Raw genomic sequence first — 19,274 nt, 5'->3', positions numbered from 1 at the left:
AAAACCCCAAATCTGGCCTTAAAACCCCAAATCCCGGCCCTAAAAACCCCAAACCCCAAACCCTGACCCTAAACAACCCCAAATCTGGCCTTAAAACCCCAAATCCTGACCCCAAATCCCAAACCCTGACCCTAAAAACCCCAAATCTGGCCTTAAAACCCCAAATCCCGGCCCTAAAAACCCCAAACCCCAAACCCTGACCCTAAACAACCCCAAATCTGGCCTTAAAACCCCAAATCCCGACCCCGAATCCCAAACCCTGACCCTAAACACCTAAATCTGGCCTTAAAACCCCAAATCTGGCCTTAAAACGCCAAATCCCGGCCCTAAAAACCCACCCCAGACCCCAAAACCCAAATCCTGACCCTAAACAACCCAAATCTGGCCTTAAAACCCCAAATCCCGACCCTAAATCCCTAAATCCCGGCCCCAGACCCTGAATTCCGGCCCTAAATCCCTAAATCCAGCCCTAATTCCCCAAATCCCGGCCCTAAAAACCCAAATCCAGCCCCAAATCCCAAATCTGGCCTTAAAACCCCAAATCCCGACCCCAAAAACCCCAAATCCCACCCCAAAAACCCACCCCAGACCCCAAACCCCAAATCCTGACCCCAAACCCCACCCCAGGCCCCAAATCCTGACCCTAAATTCCCAAATCCTGACCCTAAATTCCCAAATCCCAGCCCTACTTCACCAAATCCTGATCCTAAAAGCCCAAATTCTGACCCTGAATCCCTGAATCCAGCCCTAATTTCCCAAATCCCGACCCTAAATCCCAAATCCTGACCCCAAAAACCCCAAATCCCAGCCCAGACCCCAATTCCGGCCCTAAAAACCCAAATCCTGACCCCAAAACCTCAAATCCTGACCCCAAATCCCTAAATCCAGCCCTAATTCCCCAAATCCTGGCCCTGAACCCAAAATTCCGGCCCTAAAAATCCCAAATTTGACCCCAAAAATCCCAAATCCAGCCCCAGATCAGCGGCCCCGGCCCCGGTGAGTCCTTTATTCATTTATTAATGTTTATATTCTTGATATTATTTGTATTATTTGCTTATTTATTGGGGGTTATTCAGTTCTATTTAATATTTATTATTTTAATATTGTTATTGTTGTCGTCACTATTATCTCTTCTGTTAATGCCTCTCTTATTAATACTGATTTGATTTTGTAAATATAAATGTGGTTTTATATATGCATTATACTTACGTGATGATTTTTTGTTTTGTTTTTCTGTTATTTATATTTAATGTATTTATTTTTATATTATATTTATATTTAATACATTTATTTTATATGTTCTATTTGTATTTAATATATTTATTCTGTATATTAAATTTATGCTTAATACATTCATTTTATATATTACCTTTATATGTATATTATGTACCCATATTATACATACGTATTTGTATATAATCTCTTTTTATATTCTATTTTTTTATTAATTTATTTAACTATTTATTGCTTTGTTTATTATTTATTTATGTGTTTTCTATATTCTCTTTATAAATAATAAATAATAATTACCCAAATTCCCCCCGGAAATCCCAAATTTGGGCTGGAAAATCCCCCAAATCCCCAAATTTCCCATTTTTCTGCAATTCTGACCCATTTTTCCTGTTTTTCCATTTCCCCCCAGGCAGGAGCGGAGCCCTGATGGATCCAGGTGGGTGAAATTTGAATTTTTTGGGGGGATTTGGGATCAAATTTTGGCCCCAAAATTCCCGAGGGGGCCCCAAACCCCCTCAGGGCTCGTTTTGGGGGATTTTCCTGAATTTTCTGAATTTTATTTTATTTTTATTTTATTAAATTTTATTTTAAATAAGTTAAATTGAATTTATTTTCTTTTTAAAATATTATTTTCTTTTTTAATTTTATTCTATACTATTCTATTTTATTCTATTTTATTTTATTATTTTGTTCTATTCTATTTTATTATTATTATTTAAATTTTATTAAATTTTATTTTATTTTATTTTATTTTTTAATTTATTTTATTTTATTCTTTTTTATTTCTCCTTTTCTAGGGGCAAACTCGGCTCTGGGTGAGTGAAATTCCTCATTTCCCACCCGGGAATTAATGAATTTTCAATTCTGGGGGTAAAAAATTAAAAATAAACCCAAAAAAACCAAATCAATGATTTCTAAAGACAATTTTTTGGGGGTGAAAACATTAAAAAAAATCCCAAAAAACCAAATTAAGGATTTTTTTTTTGTCTCTTTTGCAGCCGAGTGGGAGCCACAAATCCGTGAGTGGAAATTTTTAATTCCCTTTTTTCCATTAATATTGTCATTATTCGAATTTTATTCATGGATTTATTATATTGTATTTATTATTCATCATTTTATACTGTTACTGCTGTTCTCACTATTATAATTATCATTATTATTGTTAGTTAGTGATATTATTAATATTAATATTAATATTAATAATATTAATATTATTTATTAATATTATTAATATTATTAATATTATTAATATTATTAATATTATTAATATTTATTTATCAATTAATTTTATTCTATTTATTTCTTTTTATACTATTATTAGCTATATCATTTTTAATAATTATTCATTTATCTATTTATTCTATTATGTTTATTTGTTATTTTTCTATTATTATTATCGCTATCATTAATATTATCATTATTATTATTATTATTATTACTGATATCATTATTAGTAATTATTTATTTTATTTATTCTGATGGAATTTTTTTGTGTTTTGAAGGGAAATTACCGGAGGAATTTGGTGAGTCCGACCCCGGGCACTGATGGAGCCAAAATTTATCATTTATAGAAATTTTGTTGAATTTTAATTGATTTTAATTGATTTTTTTTTTTCTACTGAAGAAAGTGACGCCGAGTTGGGTGAGTGGAGATTTTTGGAGGGATTTTGGGTTTATTTTGGATTTATTCTGGATTTATTTCGGATTTATTTCGGATTTATTTTGGATTTATTTTGGATTTATTTTTGGATTTATTCTGGGTTTATTTTGGATTTATTCTGGATTTATTTCGGATTTATTTTAGATTTATTTTGGGTTTATTTTGGATTTATTTCTGGATTTATTTCTGGATTTATTTCGGATTTATTTTGGATTTATTCTGGGTTTATTCTGGGTTTATTCTGGATTTATTCTGGATTTATTCTGGATTTATTTCAGGTTTATTTCTCGATTTATTTTGGATTTATTTTGGATTTATTTTGGGATTATTTTGGATTTATTCTGGATTTATTCTGGATTTATTTTGGATTTATTTCTGGATTTATTTCTGGATTTATTTCGGGTTTATTTTGGATTTATTTCTGGATTTATTTCGGATTTATTTCGGATTTATTTTGGGTTTATTTTGGGTTTATTTTGGGTTTATTTCTGGATTTATTTCGGATTTATTTTGGATTTATTTTGGTTTTATTTCTGGATTTATTTTGGGTTTATTTTGGATTTATTTCGGGTTTATTTTGGTTTTATTTCTGGATTTATTTCTGGATTTATTTTGGGTTTATTTTGGATTTATTTCTGGATTTATTTTGGGTTTATTTCAGATTTATTTTGGATTTATTTCGGATTTATTCTGGGTTTATTCTGGATTTATTTTGGATTTATTCTGGATTTATTTCTGGATTTATTTTGGATTTATTTCGTATTTATTTCGGATTTATTTCGTATTTATTTCGGATTTATTTTGGATTTATTTCGGATTTATTTTGGATTTATTTTTGCGTTTATTTCTGGTTTATTTCTGGTTTATTTTGGTTTTTTTCCCCTCCCAGAGCAGCTCACGGCCGCACTCGGTGAGTGGATTTTTGGATTTTCCCTTTTTCCCCTTTTTTTCCCCTTTTTTTATCCCTTTTATCCCATTTTTCCCATTTTTATTAATTTTATTTCCCTTTTCCCTTCCCAGAGGAGCGAGACACGAGGATCAGTGAGTTCCTTTCTTTTTATTTTTATTTATTGATATTTTTTATTTTTATTATTTATTTTATTTATTTCTTTTTTATTTTTATTTTTATTTTTATTTTTATTTTTATTTTTATTTTTATTTTTGTTTCAGGCAAATTGACCTCGGACCTGGGTAAGGAGTTGGGTGGATTAAAATAAAAAAAAAAAAAAAAAATATTTGGGCTTAAAAAATAAAATATTTGGCTTTTTAAATCATCAATTTCTCCCTAAAATTAATAAATTTGGGTCTTTAAATGGAATTCTTTTCCCCCCAAATTTGTGTTCCCTCCCCAGATACAAAAATTCAAAAAAATTTAAAATGTTTTCCCCATTTTAGAATTGGAATTTCGGCTTTGAAAGGAAAATTTAAACCTTAATGATGGGAATTGTGATTGTAAAAAAATTGTATTAGAAAATTTTGTGAATTTTGGGAGAATCTTTTGGTGAATTTGGGCAAATTTGGGTCAAATTTTGGGTGAATTTTGGGTGAATTTTTGGTGAATTTTTTGGTAAATTTGGGTGAATTTTGGGGGTGAATTTTTTGATGAATTTTGTTGAATTTTTGGGTGAATTTGGGTGAATTTTGGGGGTGAATTTTTTGATGAATTTTGTTGAATTTTTGGGTGAAATTTTTGGGTAAATTTGGGTGAATTTTGGGGGTGAATTTTTTGATGAATTTGAATGAATTTTGGGGTGAATTTTTGGTGAATTTTGGGTGAATTTTTGGGTAAATTTGGGTCAATTTTGGGGTCAATTTTTGGGTGAATTTGGGCGAATTTGGGTGAAATTTTGGTTGAATTTTGAGTGAATTTGGATGAATTTTTGGGTGAATTTTTGGGTGAATTTTGTTGAATTTTTGTCTGAATTTCTGGATAAATTTGTGTCAATTTTTGTGTGAATTTTTGGGTGAATTTCAGGCAAATTTTGGCAAATTTTGAGCCAATTTTTAATTTTCTCTCCCGTTTTCCAGGTGACTCCAACGCCAAACTCAGTCAGTGCAGCTCCCGACACAAAAATCTCATTTTTGGGGGAATTTGGGGTGAAAAATCCCGTTTTTGGTGCAGAGAAACTCCAGGAAAACGACGGAATTTTCCTAATTCCCTTTTTCCTCCTTTTTCTCCCCGTTTTTCCTCCTCCAGAGGAACGAGACAGGAAAATCAGTGAGTGCCTTGGCCTGGGGTTTGGGTAAAAAAAAACTCGTTTTGGGGATAAAATTTCCTTGTTTTGGGGTAAAAATTCTCATTTTCGGGTAGAAATCCTTGATTTGGGGTAAAACTTCCTCATTTGGGGGTAAAAATTCTGTATTTTGGGGTAAAATTCCCTCAATTTGGAGTAAAAATCCTCATTTTAGGTAAAAATTTCCTCATTTTGGGGTAAAACCTCCTCAATTTGGGGTGAAACTTCCTAATTTTGGGTAAAAATCCTCATTTTAGGGTAAAACTTTCTCATTTTGGGGTAAAATCTTCTCATTTGGGGTAAAAAAATCCTCATTTGGGGGTAAAACTTCCTAATTTTGGGGTAAAAATTCTGTATTTTGGAGTAAAAATCCTCAATTTGGGGTAAAACTCCTAATTTTGGGGGGAAATCCCAATTTTTGGTAAAAAATTCCTCATTTCTGGGTATTTTTTTTTCATTTTGGGGTAAAAAAATCCTCATTTTGGGGTGAAACTTCCTAATTTTGAGGTAAAATCCTTCATTTTGGTGTAAAACTTTCTGGTTTTGGGGTAAAATCTTCTCATTTTGGGGTAAAAATCCTAATTTTGGGATAAAAAGTCCTCAATTTGGGGTAAAATCTTCTCATTTTGGGTAAAAAACTCTCATTTTGGGTCAGGCAGCTCCTCCTCAATCCCACTCTGGGAAAAAAAACAAAAATAAACCAATTTACCCCCCAAATTTCTTCATTTCCCTTGGAAAAAAACCCAAATAACCCAAATAATTTATTTTTTTCTCCCCCAGCCAAACTGGCGTCAGAAATCCGTGAGTTCTGCTCCTCCCCGATGAGATTTGGGCTCAAATTCCTCAGTTTTGGGTCATTTCAGGGAGGTTTTTCCTGAATTAATTTAATTTTTTCCCTCCCCTCGTTCCCAGGGAGACTCACGGCCCTGCTGGGTGAGGAAAGGTTTATTAATTAATATTTCTTTGGGGTTTTTAATGGTTATTTTATTGATTTGTGATGTGGTTTAATGAAGTTACAATCATTATATTTATATATAATATATTTAATTTCTAATAAATGGGGGAATACATTTATTTCTAATAAATGGGGGAATATATTTATTTCTAAATAAATGGGATAAAATATTTATTTATGAATAAATGGGGAATTTATTAATTCCCGATAAATGGAATAATATATTTATTTTCTTATAAATGGGGGATATATTTAATTAATAAATGGGGAATATATTTATTTCTAATAAATGGGGAATTTATTAATTCCTAATAAATGGGATAATATATTTAATTTCTAATAAATGGGGAATATATTTAATTAATAAATGGGGAATATATTTATTTCTAATAAATGGGGAATTTATTAATTCCTAATAAATGGAATAATATATTTACTTTCTTATAAATGGGGGATATATTTAATTAATAAATGGGGAATATATTTATTTCTAATAAATGGGGGAATATATTTAATTTCTGATAAATAGGATAATATATTTGTTTCTAATAAATGGGATAATGTATTTAATTTCTAATAAATGGGGAATATCTTTATTTCTAATAAATGAGGAATATATTTAATTTCTAATAAATAGAATAATATATTTAATTTCTAATGAATGAGGAATATATTTAATTTCTAAATAAATGGGGAATTTATTAATTCCTAATAAATGGAATAATATATTTAATTTCTAATAAATGGGAATATATTTATTTTTAATAAATGGGGGATATCTTTATTTCTAGTAAATGGGGTAATATATTTAATTTCTAATAAATGGGGAATATATTTAATTAATAAGTGGGGAGTATATTTATTTCTAAATAAATGAAGAATATATTTAATTTCTAATAAATGGGATAATCTATTGAATTTTCTCTCCCTGCGGAGCAGCCGAGCGCGACTCCGGGCTCCGTGAGTGACACAATCCCCAAATCCCAAAATCCCCAAAATTCCTCAGTTCCCTGAAATCCCCAAAATCCCCAAAATCCCCAAATCCCCAAAATCCCCCAAATTCCCCAAATCCCCCAAAATTCCCCCAAATCCAAAGTTTTGGACTTTATTGACTTTATTTCTCTGTGCTCAGGGAAGCTCCGGGCAGAGCTGGGTGAGTCACGGGGGAGGAGACAAAACAGAATTTATTTTTATTTTTATTTTTATTTTTATTTTTATTTTTATTTTTATTTATTTTTATTTTTGTTTTTTTTTTGTTTTATTTTTATTTTTATTTTTATTTTTATTTTTATTTTTATTTTTGTTTTCTTTTGTTTTTATTTTTATTTTTATTTCTACTTCTATTTTTATTTTTATTTTTATTTTGTTTTATTTTTATTTTTATTTTCGTTTTTATTTTTATTTCTATTTTTATTTTATTTTTGTTTTGGTTTATTTTTATTTATATTTTTATTTTTATCTTCATTTTCATTTTTATTTTTATTTTTATTTCTAGTTCTATTTTTATTTTATTTTTATTTTTTATTATTTTTATTTTTATTTTTATTTTTAAATTTTATTTCTATTTCTATTTCTATATCTATTTCTATTTCTATTTCTATTCTATTTCTATTTTATTTTATTTTTATTTCTATTTCTATTCCTATTTCTATTTCTATTCCTATTCCTATTTCATTTTTATTTCCATTTCCATTTCTATTTCTATTTCTATTTCAAACCCTCATTTAAATTCCAAATTTTAATTTTTATTTTCTTTTCCCTCAGCCAAGTGCGACGCCACCGTCCGTGAGTGAGACCCAGGACCCAAACCCACATTGGGGGATCCTGAGAATTTGGGAAAATCCAGAAAATTCCAGAGGCTTTGGGGGAAAATCCAGAGAATTTGGGGGAAAATTCTCTAATTTCAGAAAATTTTGGGGAAAAAAATCCCCCAATTCATTAAAATTTGGGGGAAAATCCTTCAATTTCAGAAAAATTTGGGCAGAAAATCCCCCAATTCCAGAAAAATTGGGAGAAAAAATTCAAATTCCGCAGAATTTTGGGGAAAATTCTCTAATTTCAGAAAATTTTGGGAAAAAAATTCCCCGATTCATTAAAATTTGGGGGAAAATCCTTCAATTTCAGGAAAATTTGGGGAGAAAATCCTCAAATTCCAGAGAATTTTTGGGAAAAATTCCCCAATTTCATAAAATTTTGGGGGGAAAATCCCTCAATTTCAAAAAATTTGGGGAAAATCCATCAATTTCAGGAAATTTTGGAAAAACATCCCCAAATTCCATAAAATTTTTAGAAATGAATGTTTTTTGTTCCCCCCAGGGCTGTTCACAGTGGAACTCGGTGAGTCCCGGCCCCGCCCCTGGTTATTAATGACCATTAATTAATTAATGAGCCGTTAATTAATGAATTAATGACCCCCCTGACCCGGATCTCTCCCCCCAGGGGAACGTCACACCAAAATCGGTGAGTTGGGCCTTTTCACACCCAAAAAAAACCCAAAAAAAAAATCCAAAATTTGGGGAAATTTGGGAAAAAATGGAAATTTGGGCTCAAATTTTGGTTTTTTTCCCCATTTTTCCAGGAGAGCTCACGGCTGACGTGGGTGAGTTTGTCTCGTTTATTTTCATTTTGGGGAAATTGGGGAAAAAATCGACATTGGGGTTGTTATTATTGTTGTTATTGTTATTATTATTAATTATTGTGTTTTTCCCCTGGTTTTGTTTCCAGAGGTCTTCATTACTATTATTACTATTATTATTATTATTATTATTACTATTATTACTATTATTACTATTATTACTATTATTATTATTTATTTATCCTGGTTTTATTTTCAGTGGTCTTTATTATTATTACTATTATTATTATTATCATTATTATTATCATTATTATTATTACTATTACTATTATTATTATTATGTACTTATCCTGGTTTTATTTCCAGAGGTCTTCAATATGGTCATTATTATTATTATTATTATTATTATTGCTATTACTATTATTATTATTATTACTATTACTATTATTATTGTTACTATTATTATTTTTACTATAGGGTCATCAATATTATTTTTATTATATATTATTAATATTATCATCACTTTCCCATTTTTATTTCCAGAGGTCTTTAATATTATTATTTTAATTATTGCTAATACTACTGTTATTATCCTTATTCTTATTATTTATTTTATTTTTATTTTATTATTATTACCATTAATTTCCTGTTTTGCTTTCCAGACGTCTTCAATATTATTATCATTATTACTAATACTGCATCTAATAATAATAATAATAGTAATAATAATAGTAATAATAGCAATAATAGTAGTAATAATAATAATAGTATTAATATTAATTTCCTGTTTTATTTCCAGAGGTTTTCACCAAAAAGCTCCGTAAGTTCCCGAATTTTGCCCCAAAACGACCCAAAATCACCAAAATAGAGGAAAAACTCTGAGAAATTCCGTTTTCTCTCCCCAGAGCAGCGCGAGGCCGAGCTGGGTGAGGCTCCAACAATAATTATCAATATTGATCACAAATAATTATTACCGTTATTCAGGATTAATAATAATTATTAATATTATCCAGGATTAATTGTAATTATTAATTTTGTCTCCTCAGAGTCCCGGGATTTGCAGCTCCGTGAGTAACAACCCCAACCCAATTCATTATTTCCCACTTTTTATTAGTTTATTTTAAAGCGATTCTTGATTTTATTGATTTCCCAAAAGTTGATTTTAGTCTTGTAGAATTTTTTTGTGATTTTTTAAAAAATTATTTCAATTTTTTGGTGGTTTTTAACTGGGGATTTATTGGGATTGTTTTGTTCCTGTAGGGGAGAGCGAGGCTGAGATCAGTAAGTCACACATTTATTATATTTATATTTTTATTTTTATTTTTATTTTTATTTTTATTTTTATTTTTATTTTTATTTTTATTTTTATAGAATTGTATTTAGAGTACTTACATTTATATTTTTATTATTTATATTTAAATTTAGAGTATTTGTTCACATTTATAGTATATTTCTGTTTATATTACTTATATTTGTATTTAAATTTAAATTCAGAGTATTTATATTAAGAGTATTAATATTTATATTTATATTATTTACATTTAAGATATTTGTATTTAGAGTATTTATATTTATAATTTTTGTATTTATATTTATATTTATAATGTTTATTCAGAGTACATTTAGAGTATTTATATTCACATTATTTACAATTCAAGTATTTATATTCATATTTATATTTAGAGTATTTATATTTATATTTAGAGTGTTTCTGCCTATTTTTATTTTATTTTTATATTTATATTTATATTTATATTTATATTTGTATTACTCTATAATTCCACCCAATTCCTCTAATTCCACTAATCCCGTCCATAAATTAAAAGGAATAAAATAAATTCTGGTTTTGTGACTTTAATCCCTCCAGGGCACCTGAGGCGGCTCCTGGGTGAGTCAATTAATTCATTAATGGGCAGTTAATTAATGCCCAGGGAAATGTGGATTTAATTAACGGGAATTGGGGGAAATTCCTGAGGGGGGGCGGGAATTAATAATTGGTAATAATGGGGAATAAAGCAAAATAATAATTATTAATAATGGTAAATAATAGTAAATAATGGGCAATAGTAGTTATTAATCAATTCTAATAAATTCTAATGAATTTTAATATTTTTAAATATTTTAAATACTTACTAGGGGAAATAATGGGGAATAATTTAAAATATCAATTATTAATAATTAATATTAGTGAATAATGAGAATTAAAAACAATAAATAATAATGGTAAATAATAATTAATAACAATTAATAACAATGGGAAATAATGGGAAATAATTACTAATAATAATGGTAAGTAATGGGAAATAATGGGAAATAATTATTCATCATTATTAACAATAATTAATAATGGGAAATAATAGGAAAATATGGGAAATAATAAACAATAATTAATAACAATGGGAAATAATAATTATAATAAATAATTGTGATTAATAACACGGTGCTGACGGGGCAATAATTCCCATTTCTGTTCCCAGAGGAGAAAGAATCGGCCACACGTGAGTTCTGGACAGGGGATTCCCTGCCCAAAATGAGTCTGAGTTAATTAGGAATTAATCAGTAATTAACACCCAAAATGAGCCTGAGTTAATTAGGAATTAATCAGTAATTAACACCCAAAATGAGCCTGAGTTAATTAGGAATTAACACCCCAAAACTTCTGTATGTTTTATAAATAAATGTATTTATTTCATTTTATATATATGTATCTATATTTACTTTCATATAATATATGTATATTTATACATTTAATTATATTAAAATTTAATATTAAAATCTATTTTATGTGAAGAAATATATTTTTTATTTTTTTATTTAAAACATATATATATAAAATATATCTTTAATTTTTTTTTTCAATTTTATCCCATTTTTAACCCTTTTTTTCCCTATTTTCAGGCAATCAGAACTCTGTGATCAGTGAGTTGGATTTGGGGAGATTTGGGGAATTTGGGGCGTTTTGGGGGATTTTGGGGCATTTTGGGGGATTTTGGGGCATTTTGGGGATTTTGGGGATTTTGGGGATTTGGGAATTCACCCCCAGGATTTCACTGGGGCAGCAAATTTCAGCCCCAAAAAAATCCCCGAAATTAATTAAATTAATTTTTATTTTTAATGTGAATTAAGAGTTGAAAAGTCCCTGCCCGGAGACTTTTATTTATTTATTTATTTGCTTTATATGTATTAAATTATATAAATTTATTCCGTAATTTAATATATAATAATAAATAAAATAAAAATAAAAATGAAATAAAATAAAAATAAAAATAAAAATAAAAATAAAAGTAAATAAAATTAAAATAAAGTAAAATAAAATAAAATAAAATAAATAAAATAAAATAAAAATAAAATAAAATAAAATAAAATAAAAATAAATAAAATTAAAATAAAATAAAATTAAAATAAAATAAAATAAAATAAAATAAAAATAAATAAAATAAATATAAAATTAAATTAAATTAAAATAAAATAAAATAAAATAAAATAAAATAAAATAAAATAAAATTATTATTTGGGAGTTTTTCATCCTTGGGAAGAGAAAAATTTTAATTTTTTTTTCCAGACAAATTCCCCGAGGAAATGGAGGAGGAAACTGAGGAGGAGGAGGAGGAAGGGGAGGAGGAAGAAGAAGAAGAGGAAGAGGAAGAAGAAAAAGAGGAAAAAGAGGAAATTGAGGAAGAGGAAATGGAGGAGGAAGAGGAGGAGGAAAAAGAAGAGGAGGAGGAAGAGGAAGAAGAAGAGGAAGAAGAAATAGAGGAAGAAGAGGAAAAAGAGGAAGAAAAAGAAGAGGAAATAAAGGAAAAAGAAGAGGAAAAGGAAAAGGAAATAAAGGAGGAAGAAGAAAAAATGGAAAAAGAGGAAAAGGCTCCTCCAGTTCTGGGTCAGTTTTTCCCTTTTCCAGCCCCAAAATCTCATTTTTTTCCCCATTTTTCAGCTGATTTTGGGTCGTTTCCCCGACAAATAAAAAATGACAAAATTCCCCCTGAAAAACCAAAAATTTCCCAAAATTTCCCCCAAAATTTCCGCAAATTTCCCCAAAATTTCCTCAAAATTTGCTCAAAATTTCCCCCAAATTTCCCCAAAACGTTTTAAATTTATTTGAAATTGTTTTAGAAATTATTTTAAAACATTTTATATTATTTTAACTCTGTTTTTTTTTTTCCTTCCGCCTTTCCAGACGAACTCAACAAAACCCTCGGTGGGTTCATTTCCAATTCCTGGGCTGGAGCTGAAGGGAAAATACCCCAAAATACCCCAAAATATCTCCAAAATCCACCCCAAAATATCCCCAAAATGTCCCAAAAATATCCCCAAAATGTCCCCAAAATACCCCGAAATATTCCCAAAAAAATCCAAAAAATATCCTCCAAAAATCCCTAAAATATCCCCAAAAATATCCCAAAATATCCCCTTAAATATCCCCAAAAAAATCCCCAAAATCTCCCCAAAAAATCCCTCAAAATGTCCCCAAAATATTCCTCAAAAAATCAAAAAATATCCCCAAAATTTCCTCAAAATATTCCCCCAAAATACTCCAAAATATCCCCAAAATACCCCCCAAAATATCCCCAAAATACCCCCCAAAATATCCCCAAAATCCACCCCAAAATATCCCCAAAAAAATCAAAAAAAAAATCCCAAAATACCCCCAAAATACCCCCAAAATATCCCCCAAAATGTCCCCCAAAATATCCCAAAATGTCTCCAAAAAAATCCCTCAAAATGTCCCCAAAATAGCCCCCAAAAAATAAAAAAAATCCCCAAAATTTCCTCAAAATATTCCTCCAAAAATCCCCAAAAAATCCCTCAAAATGTCCCCAAAATACCCCCAAAATATCCCCAAAATCACCCCAAAATATCCCCAAAATATCCCCCAAAATGTCCCCAAAATACTCCGAAATATTCCCAAAAAAATCCAAAAAATATCCCCCAAAATATCCCAAAATATCCCCAAAATTTCCCCTAAAATGTCCCCAAAATATCCCCAAAATCTCCCAAAATATCCCCAAAATATCCCCAAAAAATAATAATAAAAAATCCCCAAATACCCCAAAATAGCCCTAAAATATCCCCCAATTATCCCCCAAAATATCCCCAAAATATCCCCCAAAATGTCCCCAAAATACCCCAAAATATCCTCAAAATATCCCTAAAATATAAAAAAAAAAATTAAAAAAAAATCCCCAAAAAATCCCCCCAAAAAATCCCCAAAATATCCCCAAAAATATCCCCCAAAATATCCCCAAAAAAATAAAAAAAAAATCCCAAAATTATCCCAAATTAACCCAAAATAATCGGAATTTCCCTTTGGTTCCCAGAGGAGCTCAGGGCGGCCTTGGGTGAGTCCAGAATTCCACAACTGGGGTTGAAATTTATCAGTTTCTTATTATTATATTCAATATTTTATGTCATTTATATATTTTTTAACATTAAATTTATATTTGGGGATTTTTCAGTTGATTTTCGGGAGGTTTGGATTTAAAATTCGGGATTTTTCAGTCGATTTTGGAGGGTTTGGATTCAAATTTATCGTTTTTTTATTGTGATATTTTATATTATTTAAAAATTTTAATTAAATTTCTATTTCGGGACATTTTCACTGAATTTTTGGATTTAAAATTCGGGATTTCCAGTCGATTTTTGGGGTTTTTTCAGTGGATTTTGGGTTTTTTTCGCTGCAATAATTTGAATTTTCCTGATTTCCCCCCCAGGATCTCGGGACTCCAGACTTGGTGCGTTTGTTCCCCCCAAACCCTGAAATTCCACAAATTTGGGGAATTTCGGCTCATTTTGGGCACAAAATTGAGGATTTTGGGTTTTTCCCTTCGCAGAGGAGCTGCAGGAGGAGCTGGGTGAGGACACTGAGATTTTATTTTATTTTATTTTATTTTATTTTATTTTATTTTATTTTATCGATTTTTTCCTGTATTTTATTTTATCAAAAAATTTAAATTTTATTTTATCGATTTTAAAATATTTTTTCTATTTTATGTTATTTTACTTTATCTATTTTTTCTATTTTATTTTATTTTATTGATTTTTAAATATTTTTCTATTTTATATTATTTTATTTTATTTAATCGATTTTTTTTCTATTGTATTTTATTTTATTGATGTTTTCTACCTTTTAAATTTATTTTTATTTTATTGATTTTTTCTACTTTATTTTATTTTATTTTATTTTATTTTATGTTTTTTATTTTATTTTACTCTATGGATTTTTTAAATCGTATTTTATTTTATCAATTTTTTCTATCCTATTTTATTTTATTCTATTTTACTTCTGTATTTTTTTTTATTCTTTGAATTTTATTGATATATATTTATATAAATATGAGCTATATAATTTTTTATGTATATACCTAAATACTTCAGACAACATATTTATCTAAATTTATATAAACATAATTTTTTATTTATTTTGTCATCAGAACATTTTAATTCTTCATTTCTCTGAATTTTGTCTCTTTTTTTCCCCAGAACGACGAGACCGAGACCTCGGTGAGAGCCCAAAGTGCCCAAAAATGGAATTTCTGCCCAAAAATTCCCCATAAATGGAATTTTGGACAGAAATTCTCCTTTTTCCTCCCAAAAATTGAATTTTTTGACGGAAATTCTCCTTTTTCTCTCCAGCCCAGCTCAAGGTGGAGCTCGGTGAGTTTTGGGGGAAATTCCCTCGTTTTTCTTCAATTGCAGAAATTAATTGTGGAAAAAACTGATTTTATCATTAATTTATTGATTAATTGGTGTGAATTTTCTGCTTCCAGAGGAATCCAGGATGAGGATCTGTGAGTCCTGGGGATGGGTTATTTGAGTCTCTTTTCTTTATTTTTCCATTTTATTTTATTTTATTTTATTTTATTTTATTTTATTTTATTTTTATTTTTTTCTATTTTATTTTATTTTATTTTCCTTTATTTAATTTCTATTTTATTTTAATTTTTTCTATTTTATTTCATTTTTTTTCTATTTTATTTTATTTTTTCTGGGTTTTTTTTTTCTTCTTTATTTTGTTGTTCTAATTTATTTTATTGTTCTATTTTATTTTATTTTTTATTTTATTCTATTTTAAATTTTTTCTCTTTTATTTTTCTATTTTGTTCTATTAGATTTTATTTTTTCAATTTCATTTTTTCCATTTTATTTTACCTCTTTATTTTCTTTTTCTATTTTATTTTATTTTATTTTATTTTGGTTTGGTTTATTCTACTTTATTTTTCTACTTAACTTCTCTATTTTATTTTATTTTATTTTATTTTATTTTATTTTATTCTGGTTTATTCTACTTTGTTTTTCTACTTAATTTCTCTATTTCATTTTATTCTGGTTTATTCTATTTTATTTTATTCTGGTTTATTCTATTTTATTTTTCTACTTAATTTCTCTATTTAATTTTATCCTATTTTAATTTAATTTTTTTATTTTTAAAATTTAATATATTTATTTATTTTAATTTTATTTCTTTTTTAAATTCTCTTTTACCTTTTTTAAATTTTATTTCCTCTGTGCTTTCCGTGCAGGGCAGTGCCTGGAGGAGCATCGTGAGTTTGTCCTTCCCTCCCCTCCCTCCTCTTCCTCCCCTTCCCCAAATTTATTAATTTTATCATTTTTAGGGAAAGAGGAAGAACAAGTGGGTGAGTCCTTGGGGGAAAAGGGACGGGGAAGAATTTGGGATTTTTGTCTGGTTTCACCTCTTTTTATCAACTTTTTATCTTTTTTTCCTCCTTTTATCCCCTTTTCCCCCCATATCCCCCCATATTTCTCCATATTTCTCCCCATATTTACCCCATATTTCCCCCATATTTCTCCATATTTTCCCTCCATACTCCCCCCATATTCCCCCCATCTTCTCCCCATATTTCTCCATTTCCCCCCCATATTCCCCCAATATTTCCCAATTTTTCCCCCAATATTCCCCTGTATTTTCCCCCACATTTCCCCAATTTTCCCCAATATTTTCCCCAATATTTCCCCATATTTTCCCCCATATTCCCCTTAATATTCCCCCCAATTTTTCCCCAATATTTCCCCATATTTTCCCCCATATTCCCCTTAATATTCCCCCCAATTTTTCCCCAATATTTCCCCAATATTTCCCAATTTTTCCCCCATATTTCCCCAATATCTTCCCCCACATTTCCCCAATTCTCCCCATATTTTCCCCAATATTTCCCCCGATATTTCCCCATATTTCCCCCACATCCCCATTCATATTTCCCCAATTTTCCCCCCATCTCCCCCCAGCCCAGGTGACCCTGGACCCCCAGACCTCCCACTGCCGCCTCCTGCTCTCGGCTGACCTGCTCAGCGCCCGCTGGGCCTACGGGGGTCCCGAGCCCCCCACGGACCCCCAGCGCTTCTCGGGGTCCCCGTGTGTCCTGGGCAGCCCGTCCTTCACCCGGGGCCGCCACACCTGGGCCGTGGCCGTGGCCGGGGGTCGTTTCTGCGCCGTGGGGGTCAGCAGGGGGTCCGTGCCCCGGTCAGTGGCCGAGTTCGGACCCCGCTGGGGGGTCTGGGGGCTGCAGTGCTGGAGCGGCCAGGCCCGGGCGCTGACCGAGCCCCCCACGCCGCTGCCCCACCGGCTCCCCGGGGTGCTCAGGGTGGCCCTGGACTGCGACAGGGGCCTGGTGGCCTTTTTTGATGGGGACAGGGACAGGGACAGCTCCAGGCCTTTGTTCGCCTTCCCGGCGGCAGAGTTTGGTGGGGAGGGGGTGAGGCCGTGGTTCTGGGTGGAGCTGGGGGAGATCTCCATTGTGCAGTGATACTGGGATCCCCAAATTCCATCACCCAGTGATCCCCAAATTCCATCATCCAGTCATCCTGGGGTCCTGGGGTCCCTCACTGGGGAGGGGGTGAGGCCGTGGTTCTGGGTGGAGCTGGGGGAGATCTCCATCGTCCAGTGATCCCCAAATTCCATCATCCAGTGATCCCGGGGTCCCTCACTGGGGAGGGGGCGAGGCCGTGGCTCTGGGTGGAGCTGGGGGAGATCTCCATCGTCCAGTGATCCTGGAATTCCATCGTCCAGTGATCCCCAAATTCCATCCTATAATGATCCTGGGATCCATCATCCTGGGGTCCTGGGGTCCCTCACTGGGGAGGGGGCGAGGCCGTGGCTCTGGGTGGAGCTGGGGGAGATCTCCATCGTCCAGTGATCCCCAAATTCCATCGTCCAGTGACACTGGGATCCCCAAATTCCATCTTCTGGTGATCCCTGAATTCCATTGTCCAGTGATCCCCAAATTCCATTGTCCAGTGATCCCGGGGTCCCTCACTGGGGAGGGGGCGAGGCCGTGGTTCTGGGTGGAGCTGGGGGAGATCTCCATCGTCCAGTGACCCCTGAATTCCATCACCCAGTGATCCCCAAATTCCATCACCCTGGGATCCCCAAGTTCCATCCTATAATGATCCTGGGGTCCCTCACTGGGGAGGGGGCGAGGCCGTGGCTCTGGGTGGAGCTGGGGGAGATCTCCATCATCCAGTGATCCTGGAATTCCATTGTCCAGTGAGCCCCAAATTCCATCTTCTGATGATCCTTGGATTCCATTGTCCAGTGATCCTGGGATCCCTCACCCTGGGATCCTTCATCCAGTGATCCCCGAATTCCATTGTTCAACGATCCCCAAACTCCATCGTCCAGCGACCTCAGGATCCTGGAATTCCTCACCTTGGGATCCCCAAATTCCACCGGCCAGTGATCCTGGGATCCCTCACCCGGTGAACTCCGAATTCTGTCGTCCAGCGGTCCCTGAATTCCATCATTCAGTGATCCTGGGATCCTTCCCAAGACAGTCTGTCCAGCCCTGGCTCTGGATCCTCTGGAATCCTCTGGCCCAGTGATCCCCGAATTCCATCACCCGGTGATCCCGGATCCCCTCCCTGCTCCTGGAGAGATCCCCAAGATTCTCCATCGTCCGGCGATTCCACGGAATTCCTGAGCTGGGGAGCCCCTCCTGGGCCCTGGAATTTGGGTTCTGGGCTCTGGGCTTTGGGTTCTGGGGTTCAGGTTCTGGGTTTTGGGGTTTGCGTTCTGAGTTCTGGGTTCTGGGTTTTGGGTTCTGAGTTCTGGACTCTGGATTTTGGGTTCTGGGTTTTGGGTTCTGGCTCTGGGGGAGCTGGACTCCCTCACCCGGTGACCCCAAAATTCAGGGAATTCTGCCCTAGGGATGCTCTGGGATGGAGCAGGAATGGGATGGGAATGATTTGGGATGGAGGGGAACAGGATGGGACCTGCTCCTCCTCATCCCGGGATCCTCCCCCGGCAATAAAACCCTGCACAACTTCCCTGGAGTTTCGATTATTTTATATTTTATTTTATTTTATTTTATTTTATTTTATTTTATTTTATTTTAGGTAGTTTTGTTTTTATTTTATATTTTAATTTTATTTTTATTTTATTTTATTTTTCCCTTTTTAAAATTTTTCCCCCACCTTTTTTGACCTAAAATCCCAGGATTTTGGGGCCATCCCAGGATTTTGGGTCCCTGAACTCTGGGGTGGGTCCCTCCTGCTTTTGCCCCTCCTGTCCCCTGGAACCATTAATTAATTCCCTTAATTAATTCCCTTAATTAATTCCCGAATCCCCAATTGGATGAATTTTCCCCATTCCCGGTTGGGATC

General features: G+C 32.5%; 1 protein-coding gene across 1 annotated transcript; it reads left to right on the top strand.

The window, feature by feature from the left end:
- Positions 1-11,512: 11,512 nt before the first annotated feature.
- Positions 11,513-17,419, top strand: LOC310921591 (uncharacterized protein; the record flags this gene model as incomplete). Its single annotated transcript, XM_083881752.1, has 8 exons — positions 11,513-12,537; positions 14,369-14,389; positions 14,489-14,509; positions 15,138-15,158; positions 15,291-15,311; positions 15,425-15,445; positions 16,178-16,456; positions 16,902-17,419. The coding sequence occupies exons 1-8, from the start codon at positions 12,237-12,239 to the stop codon at positions 17,417-17,419; spliced, it is 1,203 nt and encodes a 400-aa protein (XP_083737878.1). The 5' UTR covers positions 11,513-12,236.
- Positions 17,420-19,274: the final 1,855 nt, after the last annotated feature.

The sequence above is a fragment of the Zosterops lateralis genome, assembly GCF_965231275.1.
Source record: "Zosterops lateralis genome assembly, chromosome: 35".
Classification (NCBI taxonomy): Eukaryota; Metazoa; Chordata; class Aves; order Passeriformes; family Zosteropidae; genus Zosterops; species Zosterops lateralis.
Note: the sequence above shows the minus strand (reverse complement) of the source record. Positions and strands in the feature narration are given on the sequence as shown.